Source organism: Xyrauchen texanus, chromosome 5 (genome assembly GCF_025860055.1).
Source record: "Xyrauchen texanus isolate HMW12.3.18 chromosome 5, RBS_HiC_50CHRs, whole genome shotgun sequence".
In the NCBI taxonomy this organism is placed as follows: domain Eukaryota; kingdom Metazoa; phylum Chordata; class Actinopteri; order Cypriniformes; family Catostomidae; genus Xyrauchen; species Xyrauchen texanus.
In genome coordinates, this window is record NC_068280.1 from 51,111,842 (window position 1) to 51,127,475 (window position 15,634).

The 15,634-nt window shown below is 36.3% G+C and overlaps 3 protein-coding genes across 10 annotated transcripts in view; 2 read left to right on the plus strand and 1 right to left on the minus strand.

Moving 5' to 3' along the window:
- Positions 1-2,399: 2,399 nt before the first annotated feature.
- Positions 2,400-6,798, plus strand: LOC127644077 (gamma-glutamylaminecyclotransferase B-like). Of its 2 annotated transcripts, none has more exons than XM_052127092.1 (2): positions 2,400-2,517; positions 3,584-6,798. In XM_052127092.1, the coding sequence occupies exon 2, from the start codon at positions 3,607-3,609 to the stop codon at positions 4,084-4,086; it is 480 nt and encodes a 159-aa protein (XP_051983052.1). In that variant the 5' UTR covers positions 2,400-2,517; positions 3,584-3,606; the 3' UTR covers positions 4,087-6,798. The 2 variants fall into 2 exon arrangements, with proteins under 2 accessions (XP_051983052.1, XP_051983053.1); XM_052127093.1 differs by having other exon boundaries at positions 2,449-2,569.
- On the plus strand, positions 2,400-12,129 carry LOC127644078 (gamma-glutamylaminecyclotransferase B-like). Of its 5 annotated transcripts, XM_052127095.1 has the most exons (3): positions 2,402-2,445; positions 7,933-8,004; positions 10,342-10,844. In XM_052127095.1, the coding sequence occupies exon 3, from the start codon at positions 10,365-10,367 to the stop codon at positions 10,842-10,844; it is 480 nt and encodes a 159-aa protein (XP_051983055.1). In that variant the 5' UTR covers positions 2,402-2,445; positions 7,933-8,004; positions 10,342-10,364. The 5 variants fall into 5 exon arrangements, with proteins under 5 accessions (XP_051983054.1, XP_051983055.1, XP_051983057.1 ...); XM_052127094.1 differs by lacking the exon at positions 7,933-8,004 and having other exon boundaries at positions 2,400-2,517; XM_052127097.1 differs by lacking the exons at positions 2,402-2,445; positions 7,933-8,004 and adding an exon at positions 2,449-2,569 and having other exon boundaries at positions 10,342-12,129.
- A 1,376-nt stretch (positions 12,130-13,505) lies between these two features.
- Positions 13,506-15,634, minus strand: part of farp1 (FERM, RhoGEF (ARHGEF) and pleckstrin domain protein 1 (chondrocyte-derived)) — a 96,814-nt gene continuing 94,685 nt past the window's right edge. For all 3 annotated transcript variants that reach the window (XM_052127084.1, XM_052127083.1, XM_052127082.1), the window contains exons 25-27: positions 15,138-15,245; positions 13,775-13,926; positions 13,506-13,647 (exon numbers count right to left, since the gene is read on the minus strand). In XM_052127084.1, the coding sequence (XP_051983044.1) occupies positions 13,572-13,647; positions 13,775-13,926; positions 15,138-15,245 (336 nt within the window). In that variant the 3' untranslated portion in view covers positions 13,506-13,571. The remainder of the gene's footprint in view (positions 13,648-13,774; positions 13,927-15,137; positions 15,246-15,634) is intronic.

A 15,634-nucleotide genomic window follows, 5' to 3' on the forward strand; every position in this document is an offset into this window, starting at 1 on the left:
GAAATGTATTATTATTATTATTATTATTATAAATTGTTTATTACTATAATTGTTACTATTATTATCACTATTATTTTTATTATTATTATTATTATTAATACTTTACTAATAATACAAAAATGCATGATCACAACGTAAGAATGCCTGACCTTCCAAAATGTCAGATTAACAAATTAAAGTCCAGCACAGGCCAAACTTCTTTCAAAGTACTGCATTTTTAAAAGCTATTTTTGTGAGAAGAAAACAGACAATAAATGCATAAATTAATAAAGATTATCTATAATAAGTACAGATTCCTTACCCATTCTTCAATCACATAATTCATTTTATATCATATAGGCCTAATCTTAGTATACACAAACACATAACCAGGGCTGGACTGGGAAGAGAAATCAGCCCAGGATTTTACATGGCAACTGGTCCAAAACTTGTTAGGGGCGGTCCTTTTCTGCATATCGCGGCGCCGTATTGTGGTCCATTCTGCATAATGCGGCAGCTCATTTTAGCTTATTGCGGCCCAATCGGCACGTTTCGCGGCTGACCCACCGGCCCGCTCTGTTTTCCCGGTGGCCAGTCTGCCCCTGATCGGCCCCAAAGTGCGTCTGCCCACCGGGAAAATGCCCAGTGTGCCAGATTACCAGTCCAGCCCTGTACATAACACACACACACACACTTGTTGAGCCAACTATAATCATGGCTTGAGTTGAGGAGGTTGTGAGGGAATGCCACCCCCTTTGCAAGAAATACCAAAAAGCATTCCCCTTGTAAAACCACCATCCCCTTTAGATCAATCGTGTCCTGTATTACTTGGAACTAATCATGCAAGTAAAAGATTTATTTAAATTTTAATACGTTTGAAAATAAAAGGCCAGACGATTAGTCGGTCAGAATTAGATTTCGCCATGTGTGAGGTTGCCAAATTTCTATTGGTGAAATCCCCCAATCAGATCTGGACAGTTGTACAGTTTGGATATATGCTGCCAGGGTGATGCTTTAGTCCCGCAATCTGGCAACCTTGAACGCGCTTTCTCTCTCCACTGCAATAAAAGACGCCGGTTTCTGAAAACACCGTGGAACAGGTATGTCAGAGTTTGAGATGGTTTGACTCGTTCTTCCTAGTGTTCACATGAAACTTACGCCACAAGTTTTCAAATGTTTCAAGCACTTTCAAACGTGGTCAAGTAGTAGATTGGAGTAGGAAAAAAATGCGTGTCTGATGTGGGCGAGCGATCTAGAAACAAACGTTTTCATGATCATAACGTGGATTCTTGTCACGCTCATTTTTGTCCTGATCTACTAAATTAAAAATACATCAAAAATGCAATTCACAAAAAAACTTTTACTTGAATTGACCTATGACGAACATTTTCTCATTACAATCTGAAATTCCTGAAAAAAATAAATGTTGGCATGTCTAGTGCAGAAAAAACTTTTATTGTTATTTCTTAAAAAATAAACAGTGACACAATTGTTTTAATCTATGATTGATATTTTAAAATCCGTTTGTCCACCAAATTAAAACCTTTGGGTGTAACCAACATGTAGGTAGCCATTTAGTTGTTTATGTTGATCATAAAACTATAAACACAGTAAAATAGTGTTTTTTCAGTATTTAGTTTAAATAACACATAAATGAAAATAATATAATGATGAAATCTACAGATGTGTCTTACAGTTACAAGGATGTTAAGGGACAGATAGCTAGTCTCATTTGACAGTGCAATTAATAAGTAGTAGTTACACATACCTGAAGCAGTTAGCAGAAAACATCTTGCTGTTGAAGTGCTGATGTCGGCTGAGGCCGTTTTACTACTTTTTTTAAAATGTTCATTTAAATATTCGTATACATCTCCGCGTTAAGACAAGTGAACACCTACGAAACATTTGTCCCTAATCTAGAGGGTCGACATACTCCAGAATGTCCAATCTCATTGGCTGGATCATTTGTAGTTTCTTATCAACGATTGGCCAGTTGACATGTCAATCAGTACTTCTTGTCTGATTGGGCGGTTCTTGTCAAGCGTGGATGAAGACACTGTTTGATGCGCAACGAGCAGAATGGCGGTTCTAATAAGGATTTGTTTTTACTGCGCGCATGAAAACTCGGTGATTAATAAAAAGTGATAAAAACATTCGTCGCTTTAGCTGAAACATACGGGGCTTTAGCCTGGTAAACAAACTCCTAGCGCCTGCGCACTACGAATGACTGAGTCACGTGAGTACTCTGAAGGGAACATGTCATAACTGTATGATGCACCCTTCGCTAGAAGTCTTGTGGAAGGGCCCTTTCGTATTGAACGATCCTTACCGCTGTGCCCTTTTGAGGGCACAAAAATGCAATTCGGCTGTGCCCCATGTGTTTAATAGTGACGTCATGTTCCTGTTTTCGTTATTTAGATCACGGAAGTGTTGCTTAAAGTACAGTGACACCTCATTGTTGTGCAGGTGTTTTACTTTCTAAAAGTTTAAATGACACTCGCTTAATTTCTGTAAATGAAATACCTCCTCATATAATCGGTAAGAGAACGACTTTAATCTTAACTTCATGTTCAGACTTCTGGAAGAGCGGGTTAGTTTTGTTCTCCTCTCTAAAAGAGATACACGGTATGAAAATGTAATATTACGGTTATCAGTAATATCACGGTATTGTTAAAAGATGCTGAAAATGTCCTGTAACACACACTGAAATAATTTAAACAGGTTTTATATTTCAAAATCAACAAACAACACATACAGTTATTAAACAATGGAATATCAAATGAGGTATAATAATAATAATTATTATTATTATTACGATCACTATAAACGCACACATTTTAAATGATCAAAATATGTTGGTTGGGTGACTAAACTGTACATAACATGTGATTACACACAGGGCCGTAGGGTTTGAACATTAGTGAGGAGAGAGAGAGAATTAGAGAGAAGACTTTTACCAAACTTACGCCAACAAATACAACATATTCTATACATCAAAATTAAATATAAAAATGAAAGGACAGAAACCAATAATAATAATACTGAAATATTTTTTTTATTACAAATGTCACATAGAAATGCACATTTGAAAATAAACATTAATTTTGAGTTGGGCAGCAAAATGTACTCATTAACTACAGAAAAACAGCAAAAGTTAATTAAATATTAATTTATCTAGGGCCATGTTAACTCCATTATATATTAATATTATCCAAAACAATCAATTGTTTTCCTTTTGCCAGACTCTTTAATTAATTAAAATTTTGAAAAATATGTATAAAATCATGACCACTCACATGAGATGAGGACTGTATCATATCAGTAACCTTATAAAAGCTGTTTTATTCTATATGGGGCAGGGGCGCCCTCATGGGGGCATAATATTTATTTACTTGACAAAGATGATATCAATTCCTTTTGTTTTTTACTTTTATTTTCCTATTTGTCAGATTTTTCTGAAAGTTTTTGTATTTGATGTTTAAGTGTTGTAGATATTTTGGCGTTGCAATTTAGATAAGAGTAGTTCTTGATATTGCAGGCTTTTAATTGCCACTGAATTAATATTGAATCATAATGGTGAGTTGGTCATGTCTTTTATCAACAGGGCATTGTTAGTGTTCTGTTCCCATGTTTAAGATGGCTCAAGTCTTTGTGTACGGCACACTAAAGAGTGGTCAACCCAACAACTACAGGATGCTTGATGCTGCCAATGGTAAAGCAAAGCTTCTTGCGCGATCTCGCACCGTGGACTCATACCCTCTAGTAATCGCCACCCAATACAACATCCCCTTCTTGCTAAACGTCCCTGGGAAGGGTCACCGTGTCCAAGGGGAGATCTATAGTGTGGATGAGAAGATGCTGAACTTCTTGGACTGGCTTGAAGTTTGTCCACAACAATACCAGCGGACACTGGTCAAACTGGAGGTGGATGAATGGGTCGGTGAAGGTGAAAACAATCCAAAGGCTGGAAGTATCGTTGAGGTGTTTGTGTACAGCACGACTACATACAAACCAGAGTGGCTCCAGAACCCAACCTATGAGAATTACAATTATAAGGGTGACCATGGACTGGAATATATACGTCGTGAAGATAGAAGCACCAAATGAGATTTTCTCAAGATATAGCACGACTCTGCTAGAATGTAAAGTTACCACCTTTACTCCTATAGTGGACCACTTATCAACAAATATAATTTAAAATCAATACAATACAGGCTCCTATCCACCACTTTATTTTAAGAAATGAATGGTCTTTGAAAAATTTGGTTACTTAATTCATATTTATGTTGCTTGACAAAATCAACATAGCTATTCTACAAACTTTGTTTAAAGACCAACATTTCCAACAATAACTCCTATTAAGAATTTTTAAGCTACATCCACCAAATTTGGTACAGACCTTCAGACTGTTCTGATATAGTGTGTAATGTCTTTTCTTACTGATTGGACTTTTGGTTTTCGCACAGCAGGCAATCAAAATGTTACAAATCCCAGATTTCCATTGATGGAATGTTTAAATGGGCCAATGGAATGCACGTCAATTCAAACTCCAACTGTCAAAATGTTCAAATGGGTCAATGGAATGTACGTTAATCAACTGTCAAAATGTTCAAATGGGTCAATGGAATGCACGTTAATTCAAACTCCAACTGTCAAAAATTCAAATGTAAACAAACCCACAAAAGTTCTTAACTCTGCTTTAAGTTGAACTATCTATTGATGTGACGTAACTAGCTAGCTTTATCTTACTGTAATTTCGATAATCATCAAACTTAAAACTTTTTAAACTGTTTGTGCAATTCAAATGACTGATGTATGTCAATAACCTGTAATATGCTTCTTTCGTCTCATTCCAAACCCAATACAATTATGGTTAGGTTTACTATTTTGGTTAGGGGTTAGATTTCATGGTTTGTGTTAAAAATTGTTCATCTGTCAAAAGCATCCATCATCGTTGATTATTTGAATGTTTTGTTACGTAACAAGATAATAAGATTTCACCATCTTGTACATTGACTTCTCATGCAGGGTGGCAACAGGTAATAATTAAAATTTAAGACTTTAAGACTTTTTAATACCACTTCTAAATGAAATTTAAGACCAAACTTACGATGGAAATACAAATCAAAAGTGAAAATATACAGTAATATTTCCAAGTAAACACACTGTCTGTTCAAAATGAACAGTATGGTAAAATGATAATAACCAATTGAGTTTAAGAACATTGACTAAATGTGTGTAATGCTGAAAGGATAACACAACAATGTCATTTCTGTCCTAAATTATATTTATTAGTACAATATTTTCTAAATATTTAGGTCCAATGAACAAATACGTATAAAATAAGTAAATATAAAAAAAAAGTTCCTTCTGAACAAAATAAATAAAATAACAAATAAATGACAATTCCAGCTGCTTTTAAAATGAAGACATTTAAATAATAGATCGTGTGTGTGTGACAGAGAGGGAGAAACTGTAAACTCAGATAACCTGTAAATGAATAAATAAAACGTTCTTCCTTAAAATACAGGGGGCATAAGTATAGACACCCCTATGTCAAATTCATTACATATTGGCAGGTTAACGCCAGACTCTACTACCATTCTAAAACTCAATTTGCCTGTTTTTAATACATTTTTCATTTTAATTTGTCTAATTAACGTGTAGTGCCCTGTCCATAGTGGTTATTCACTTGACAAATTAGTAAAGCTTAAATTATATGATACACAAAATATACAAGAGGTTAGTTAATGAATATAGTTATGGCAGACTTTGAAACGCTGAAGTAGATCCTGGGCAGTTGCATGGCCCATGAACTGTGCTCCATAGAACCTTGACTGGACGTGGTCATTTAACCAATAACGCACATGCAAGTCCATTTGTTTGCTTTTGGTTGTCTGGTTCAGTGTCTCGTCGAACATAATTACAAACGCACCGCATTTTTGAACTTCGGTGATGAGCTCTTTTTTATATATATGGCGCCAATCCAAATTTAGCCACGTATCTGGTCTTGTCTTTTCCACAGGTAAATGACTGTACAAGCCCGGAATCTGGAAACATTGCTTTGAACACTTCTTCAACCACGTCATTAGACCTGTATGAATTGTGGCTTGTAACAGTCCTCAGCACCCAAATCACCTCTGCTCGGAGTGTTGGCGTAGAGCCACAAATTGCGCGGAGGTCAGCTGGCATTGTTGGCTGTGGATTTCCCATCATAACATCCTGCGTTGTACCGTTAACATCGTTGCTAGCGGTGGAAATGTTGGAACAGAAGCTAGCAATGGCGGGCTGCTGGCGTGTCTTTACATAGTCTCTGTGTTTTTTGCGCTGTACGTGCGATTCCACCGCTCTGAGCCCCATTGTCCCAAGTTTGAAAGTCTTCCGACACATAATGCAGTTCGCTTCATAAATATTTCCAGGCACCGACCTTAACCAAGAATACTCTTCTTTTTCAAGCCATTTGTAATTGAATTTACATTTCCCCATATTTCTAAGTGACTATCAACCATTGCTATATTACCTGTGGCGAAATTACGAATCCCGCCACGCCAAGACCCGCCCACGAAGCAGCTCGATTGGTTAAGGTTAGGTTAGCCGATTGGTCAGGGGATAGGTCATGTGCAAATGAGATTACGTTACCTTGTAAAAAATATTCGACCCGGCTGGAAGAACGATTGCCTGCATCTTTGCGGTGACGTGACACAAGCATATTTAAGACCTATCCAATCTGAATTTAAGACAATTTAATACTGTTTAAGGACCCGCGGCCACCCTGTCATGAGACCGATGTTGATTTTATTTCCATGTAGCCTACAAGAAAGTTCATTTTATATATATATATATATATATATATATATATATATATATATATATATATATATATATATATATATATATATTTAACTTTCTTATATATACACAATGTTTTTACTTGTTTTAAGCATAAATCTATTGAAATTTGCCAGTAGGAACAAACTTTTGGCTTTTGATCTTTTTTTAAGTATGTTTAGAATGTTTTTACTGGAAATGATCATAATTACAGTTTAGTTTTTATATAAAAATACTTCATACTTGAATAAATACGTGCTGCACTTCTTCCAAAACACTCCCAATATATCTGGATATCTGTTGTGTTTATGTGAGTCAGAGTTGTTTACAAATATTACATTTCACAATAAAATAATTCAAACTCAGTTTGTTTCGTGGCTTTAGAAAAATCACAGCAAATTTCAACTATATTGAAATATTATATATTCAATATTGAATATATTTCAATATTCATAACATCTTGCTGTTGAAGTGCTGATGTCGGCTGAGGCCGTTTTACTACTACTTTTTTTTTTTTTTTTAAATGTTCATTTAAATATTCGTATACATCTCCTCGTTAAGACAAGTGAACACCTACGAAACATTTGTCCCTAATCTAGAGCGTCGACATACTCCAAAATGTCCAATCTCATTGGCTGGATCATTTGTAGTTTCTTATCAACGATTGGCCAGTTGACATGTCAATCAGTACTTCTTGTCTGATTGGGCGGTTCTTGTCAAGCGTGGATGAAGACACTGTTTGAAGCGCAACGAGCAGAATGGCGGTTCTAATAAGGATTTGTTTTTACTGCGCGCATGAAAACTCGGTGATTAATACAAAGTTATAAAAACATTCGGGGCTTTAGACCGATAAACCCACTCCAAGCGCCGCGCCTGCGCACTAAGAATGTCAGAGTCACGTGAGTACTCTGAAGGGAACCTGTTATAAATGTATGATGCACCCTTCGCTAAAAGTCTTGTGAAGGGCCCTTTCGTATTGAACGATCCATACCGCTATGCCCTTTTGAGGGCACACAAATGCAATTCAGCTACACCCCATGTGAGTAATGGTGACGTCATGCTGTAGTTTTCGTTATTTAGATCACGGGACTGTTACATAAAGTCCAGTGACACATTATTGTGCAGGTGTTTTACTTTCTAAAAGTTTAAATGACACCCGCTTAATTTCTGTAAATGAAATACCTCCTCATATAATCGGTAAGAGAACGACTTTAATCTTAACTTCATGTTCAGCCTTCTGGAAGAGCAGGTTAGTTTTATTCGTATCCTTCTCTTTAGTCTATATACACTATATTATACTATATACACATGATTTATATAGGCTATAATCCTATTATTAGTATTAATGTTGCCAGTTTAGTTCTGCTTTTCTGACTTTAGATCCATTGGTTTGTGTGGCTGATTGTTATATTCATATAAAAATATTGTACATATTATATGCTACATTAATTAGAAATATTTTATAAATTCAGGTTTTCTTAATGTATTACAGGTGAATAGGCCAAATTGTTATGTAGCAAACGTGACTGATATTAATTTTATTTTTCACAAACTCAAAAATTGAAGGCCACTTGAATGAATGAAAATACTGTAAATGTTAATGTGCTGTAATGTTTCATATACACCCATACCCCCAAATTCACCTGTTGATCTAGTTTTTCCTGTAATTTTGTAAATATGTCATTGTATTGAGAGTTGTTCGATTAAATCCTATTGGGTTTCAAATCTCCTGCACATAATTTTCTTCTAATGTACAGATGATCAGGGTTTACATACACGTAGGTTGAAGTCATTAAAACAAATTTTTAACCACTCCACAGAATTAACATTATTAAACTAAAGTTTTGACAAGTCATTTAGGACTAAATCTATATCTACTTTGTGCTTGACATGAGTAATTTTTCCAACAATTGTTTCCAAATAGTTGGTTTCACTTTTAATTGACTATCACAATTCCAGTGGGTCAGAAGATTACATACACTAAGTTAACTGTGCCTTTAAGTAGCATGGAAAATTCCAGAAAATGTCGTCAAGCTTTTAGGCAATTAGCTTCTAATCAGTTAATGAAGGTAGGCCTTAAAATGCATCCACAGGTATACCTCCAAAACTCAGTGCCTCTTTGTTTGACATCATGGGAAAAAAAATCACAAGAAATCAGCCAAGACCTCAGAAAAACTCATTTGGACATCCACAAGTCTGGTTCATCCTCGGGAGCAATTTCCAAATGCCTGAAGGTACCATGTTCATCTGTACAAACAATAGTACACAAGTATAAACACCATGTGATCACGCAGCCATCATACTGCTCAGGAAGGAGATGCATTTTGTCTCCTAGAGATGAACATAGTTTGGTGCAAAAAGTGCAAATCAATCCCAGAACAACAGCAAAGGAACTTGTGAAGATGATGGAGGAAACAGGTAGGCAAGTATCTATATCCACAGCAAAACAAGTCCTATATTTATATAACCTGAAAGGCTGCTCAGCAAGGAAGAAGCCGCTGCTCCAAAACTGCCATAAAAAAGACAGACTACAGTTTGCAAGTGCACATGGGGACAAAGATCTTACTTTTTGGAGAAATGTCTTCTGGTCTGATTAAACAAAAATTGAACTGTTTGGCCATAATGACCATCGTTATGTTTGGAGGAAAAAGGGTGAAGCTTGCAAGCCGAAGAACACCATCCCAACCTTGAAGCATGGGAGTGGCAGCATCATGTTGTGGGGGTGCTTTGCTCCAGGAGGGACTGGTGCACTTCACAAAATAGATTGCATCATGAGGAAGTTATGTGGATATATTGAAGCAACATCTCAAGACATCAGCCAGGGAGTTAAATCTGTCGCAACTGGGTCTTCCAAATGGACAATGACCCCAAGAATACCTCCAAAGCTGTGGCAAAATGGCTTAAGGACAACAAAATCGTGGTATTGGAGTGGCCATCACAAAGCCCTGACCTCAATCCATGTGTTCAAACTGAAAAAGCGTGTGCAAGCGTGTCATACAAACCTAACTCCGTTACACCAGTTCTGTCTGGAGGAATGGGCCAAAATTTCAGCAATTTATTGCAAGAAGCTTGTGGAAGGCTCCCCAAAATGTTTCACCAAAGTTAAACATTTTTAAGGCAATGCTACCAAATCCTAACAAAGTAATAATTGTTGGTAATTGCCTGACCCTTTGGCCAAAAGGTTAACAAAACTTTTAATACAATATGTTGCATGTTAATAAGCTCTGCACAATGTAAAATTAGGGGTCGGCAACTTAAAGGAAATATGAGCTATTGCAACTGCAAAATGGCTGTTGAAAAATGCCAAATAATATTTATTTACTTGACAAAGATTATATAAATTCCTTTTGTTTTTTACTTTTATTTTCCTATTTGTCAGATTTTTCTGAAAGTTTTTGTATTTGATGTTTAAGTGTTGTAGATATTTTGGCGCTGCAATTTAGATAAGAGTAGTTCTTGATATTGCAGGCTTTTAATTGCCACTGAATTAATATTGAATCATAATGGTGAGTTGGTCATGTCTTTTATCAACAGGGCATTGTTAGTGTTCTGTTCCCATGTTTAAGATGGCTCAAGTCTTTGTGTACGGCACACTAAAGAGTGGTCAACCCAACAACTACAGGATGCTTGATGCTGCCAATGGTAAAGCGAAGCTCCTTGCGCGATCTCGCACCGTGGACTCATACCCTCTAGTAATCGCCACCCAATACAACGTCCCCTTCTTGCTAAACATTCCTGGGAAGGGTCACCGTGTCCAAGGGGAGATCTATAGTGTGGATGAGAAGATGCTGAACTTCTTGGACTGGTTTGAAAGGTGTCCACACCAATACCAGCGGACACTGGTCAAACTGGAGGTGGATGAATGGGTCGGTGAAGGTGAAAACAATCCAAAGGCTGGAAGTATCGTTGAGGCGTTTGTGTACAGCACGACTACATACAAACCAGAGTGGCTCCAGAACCCAACCTATGAGAATTACAATTATAAGGGTGACCATGGACTGGAATATATACGTCGTGAAGATAGAAGCACCAAATGAGACTTTGCAGTGCCGTCTCTGACAACTTTTATAATTCATACAAGATGGCAAAATCTCAAGATATCGCACGACTCTTCTAGAATGTAAAGTTACCACCTTTATTCCTATAGTGGACTACTCATCAACAAATATAATTTAAAATCAATACAATACAGGCTCCTATCCACCACTTTATTTTAAGAAATGAAAGGTCTTTGAATAAAATTGGTTACTTAATTCATATTTGGACTGGATTGGACTTTTGGTTTTCGGACAGCAGGCAATCAAAAAATTTTAACTCCAAGATTTCAATTGATGGAATGTTCAAATGGTTCAATGGAATGTGCGTTAATTCAAACTCCAACTGTCAAAATGTTCAAATGGTTCAATGGAATGTGCGTTAATTCAAACTCCAACTGTCAAAATGTTCAAATGGTTCAATGGAATGTGCGTTAATTCAAACTCCAACTGTCAAAATGTTCAAATGGTTCAATGGAATGTGCGTTAATTCAAACTCCAACTGTCAAAATGTTCAAATGGTTCAATGGAATGTGCGTTAATTCAAACTCCAACTGTCAAAATGTTCAAATGGTTCAATGGAATGTGCGTTAATTCAAACTCCAACTGTCAAAAATTCAAATGTAAACAAACCCACAAAAGTTCTTAACTCTGCTTTAAGTTGAACTATCTATTGATATGACGTAACTAGCTAGCTTTACCTTACTGTAATTTCGATAATCATCAAATGTAAAACTTTTTAAACTGTTTGTGCAATTCAAAATGACTGATGTATGTCAATAACCTGTAATATAACTGTTTGGGTAAGGGGCTACAATTTATGGTTTGTGTTAGGAGTTAAAACATTTTTTTAAATAGCATCCGTCATTGCTTTGTTTATTTGAATGTTTTGTTATGTACATTCAAAATATTTCACCATCTTGTACATCGACTTCTCATGAGACCGATGTTGATTTTATTTCTATGTAGCCTACAAGAAAGTTCATTTTTTATATATAAAATTGTGTCCTTGATCAAGGCACTTAACTCCAGGTTGCTCCGGGGGGGATTGTCCCTGTAATAAGGACTCTGTAAGTCACTTTGGATAAAAGCATCTGCCAAATGCATACATGTAAATATATAAACATCATTAAGTAAAAAAAAACAAACATATATATATATATATATAATTTGTTTTCTTAATGTTTGTACTTGTTTTAAGCATAAATCTATTGAAATTTGCTAGTAGGAACAAACTTTTGGCTTTTGATCTTTAAGTATGTTTTTTGATTGAAATGATCATAATTACAGTTTAGTTTTTATATAAAAATACTTCATACTTGAATAAATATGTGCTGCACTTCTTCCAAAACACTCCAATATATCTGTATATCTGTTGTGTTTATGTGAGTCAGAGTTGTTTACAAATGTTACATTTCACAATAAAATAATTCAAACTCAGTTTGTTTCGTGGCTTTAGAAAAATCACAGCAAATTTCTACTAATGCAATGTATCCCATATATTTGGATTTGTTTAATCTGAATGTTTTCACTCGCCATCAAACATACATTTCTGCCAACATATCCATAACTTTTCATATGCATTACAGAAGAATTCAAACGCTCCAAAAGCATCAACGACCTAAAAAGAAAATTCAAGAGACAATATGAAACGGTTTGGCACGTAAGCAGTTAGACAAAAGGCAGCCAGCGTCCTTCAGAAAAAGAGTGGTGGTTCACAGTTAGTATCAAAAAGTTTATAAAAATGACGTTCAACCAAAGAAAGAGATTCAGACAAATGTCAAGAAGCCAGCCTCTTTCGAAGTCTCAAGCCAGCAGAGATGCTTTCTACTGAAACATTACAAATCCAGCATGTGCATAGACGTGCTCTATTGGGGGAGAATTGTCATTATTTCCATAATGCTAAAAATATTAATGGTCCTAAAATTTAAATTCTGCAATATATATATTTTTTCCTTTTAATTTCAGAGTGAAATATGACCAGAAAATGTTCTTGACAGTATTCATGAAATTCATCCATTTTAAGATTTCAAGATTTCAACCCTTATAGTCAACAGACACAGTCTTAATTTTTTTATATCCAATTTTTACAAGCAATTGGCCTCGTTCATGAAATGAGCATGACATTTTGTGTAAATTGTCACATTAAATAAAACCATTGGTAACACCCAAAATTGTCACTTTCAATTCATTAATGCCATTCGTAAAACTATTTTTCAATTTAATAAAAGCATTCGTAAAGCCATCATTTTGAAAAGCGCAGAAGAATGGTATAACGAACGATTTACACAGAATTTAGTTCTACTCATGTTTTATGACCGAGACCCATTGTGTAGAAGCTAATATATCATGTCTTCTATACATTTGAAACAATTGTGGAAAAACTGTAAGTGTTTCACTTTCACCTGATTAGCATTTATGCGTCCACTTGTGACACTTTTACGATAATAACTGCTGAAGTTTGTAAATTCTGGATTTTGGTATCGACGCTGACCTTGATATTGTCCTCTAATTACAACACTTTACATCTGAACCCAATCAAAGTCTTCTGACTTCTTATTTCGATAAAGTTATGTGATACGATATAGCACACAAGACATTTCCCACTCAAAACACGTTGCAACCAGATACTTCTCAGAACCTGATTGAGGACCTGATGTTAATGCCAGTACGTGGTTGTTTGGGCAGTGTGTGTTTGTAAAGGCAGGTTGTAGAAGAGCCTCTCTTTGGTCAGTAGACGTCTTTTCGGTTCAAAGAGCGGATGTGACTGGAAGAGCAGGTCGCACTGCGAATCACCTCCATCCACCTACGACAGAAGAGATATTGGTGAAAACTGGCTGTATTGCGACAACAATGTCACATAAAATGGTTTCAAATGTTTATGGTAGTATACAGTTTTTACTACCATTGTTTCTTAAGTTACAGTAACGTACCTCTCAAACGTGTACTCGCTCTCAGATCTGAAATAGTAGACGTGGGATTTGAAATGGAGCTTAAAGACGTAGTCTTTATGGATGTCCTCCGACTCTGAGGGAATTGTGATGGAGTAGCCCAACAACGGAAGGCTGGCAAGAGGATATTCGTCCTTCAAAGAGACCACATAACCACGACCATATTATATACTGTATAACCAGGAACATTTTAAAATTAAAAGACTTAAAAGCTTGAAATTAAAAACCAAAGCCCAGAACTCTGACTCTTTTCAAATAAAAACAAAAATATAGTAATATAGTAATGCCAAACGATTCATACGTTTCATCAAATTAATTGCATGACATGCTGATAAATTAATCTAATAATATCGCATAAAAATATTTTTCATAGAAATACCCCCGTAATAAAAATAATAATAAATAGAAGTAAAATAATTGAAATGATAATTTATCCATCCATCCATCCATCTTTAACTGGTTTTCGGAAGTCGGGTCGCGGGGGCAGCTGCTCCAGCAGGGGGCCCCAAACGTCCCTATCCCGAGATACATTAACCAGCTCTGACTGGGGGACCCCGAGGTGTTCCCAGGCCAGTGTGGAGATGTAATCTCTCCACCTAATCCTGGGCCTCCTCCCAGCTGGACGTGCCTGAAACACCTCCCTAGGGAGGCGGCCAGGGGGCATCCTTACCAGATGCCCAAACCACCTCAGCTGACTCCTTTCGACGCAAAGGAGCAGCGGCTCTACTCCGAGCTCCTCACGGATGACTGAGCTCCTTACCCTATCTCTAAGGGAGAAGCCCGCCACCCTTCTGAGGAAGCCCATTTCGGCCGCTTGTACTCACGACCTAGTTCTTTAGTCGTCTATGTAATAATGCGTCAGATGCATGCTTCTGGAGCACCTCGCTGGTTCTCAGCGACATAAACGCCATATTTGAAGGACGCTGTGTCAAGTTAAAAGTAGTTGAAACTTTCAAAATCACGTCTTAGAGTTCTCTGCATTCTGTTGTGATTTGTCCAGCTGTCAAGAACTCATTCTGTGGCTTGTTTAGGCGTGCAGACTGCCCCCTACTGAAGTGGCATGTTAAAAAACAAGTTAAGTGTTTTTCAAGCTGAATTGCTTCAATAGCTTCGTATTTTTAAAATTCAGAATTTGCCTGGCGGTGAGGGAGTATTTTTTTATAATATATATTTCTATATAATTGCACTAAATTAAGGGTAAGGGTTAGGTTTTGGTAATTAAATGCAGGTACTTTAAATGTAAGTACAGTACAATGCAGCAACACATATGTACATAATAAGCATCAAATAATTAACTGGGTCCAAATTATTTATTCATAACCATTTTTAGGGAAGAATTTCTCACCTGGTGTGTTTTGTAGAAGAACAAACTGAAATTGGTGAAGACGACCCACAACTTCTGCCAACCATTGCTGTTCTTGAACTTTCTTAGCAGATTGCCAGACAACTGATTCTGAAGAATAAAGATGAAAGCAATTGACAAAAACTGCAACGGAAAAAAGCAACACTGGAGAAAATTACTACTAGTACAACCAAGGTCCAAAATTAACTTCTTATGACAATAAAACTAGCTTAACATCCGATTAGCCACTTCTGAGGAGCTTTTCTTTGGTAATTCTGTATGTTTAAACATCTTTAATTTGATTTGTTAGTGAGAGTTTAACTATCATTCTTACATTGTGATTGCCAAAAATAAAGAAATCCTATTTTCATGTTTTTAAGTTTCTAAAGCAGTTATCATTTATTTACTGGTATTTACAACAACCATTTTTTACTTGCATATGTAACTTGGTGAGTGTCAACTTTGGACCCTGGGTACAACAAAGATATGACTAACAGCAC

Excerpts from the sequence above, each read along its gene's own strand:
- LOC127644077 (XM_052127092.1), top strand. The coding sequence starts at position 3,607 with ATGTTTAAGATGGCTCAAGTCTTTGTGTACGGCACACTAAAGAGTGGT.
- LOC127644078 (XM_052127094.1), top strand. The coding sequence starts at position 10,365 with ATGTTTAAGATGGCTCAAGTCTTTGTGTACGGCACACTAAAGAGTGGT.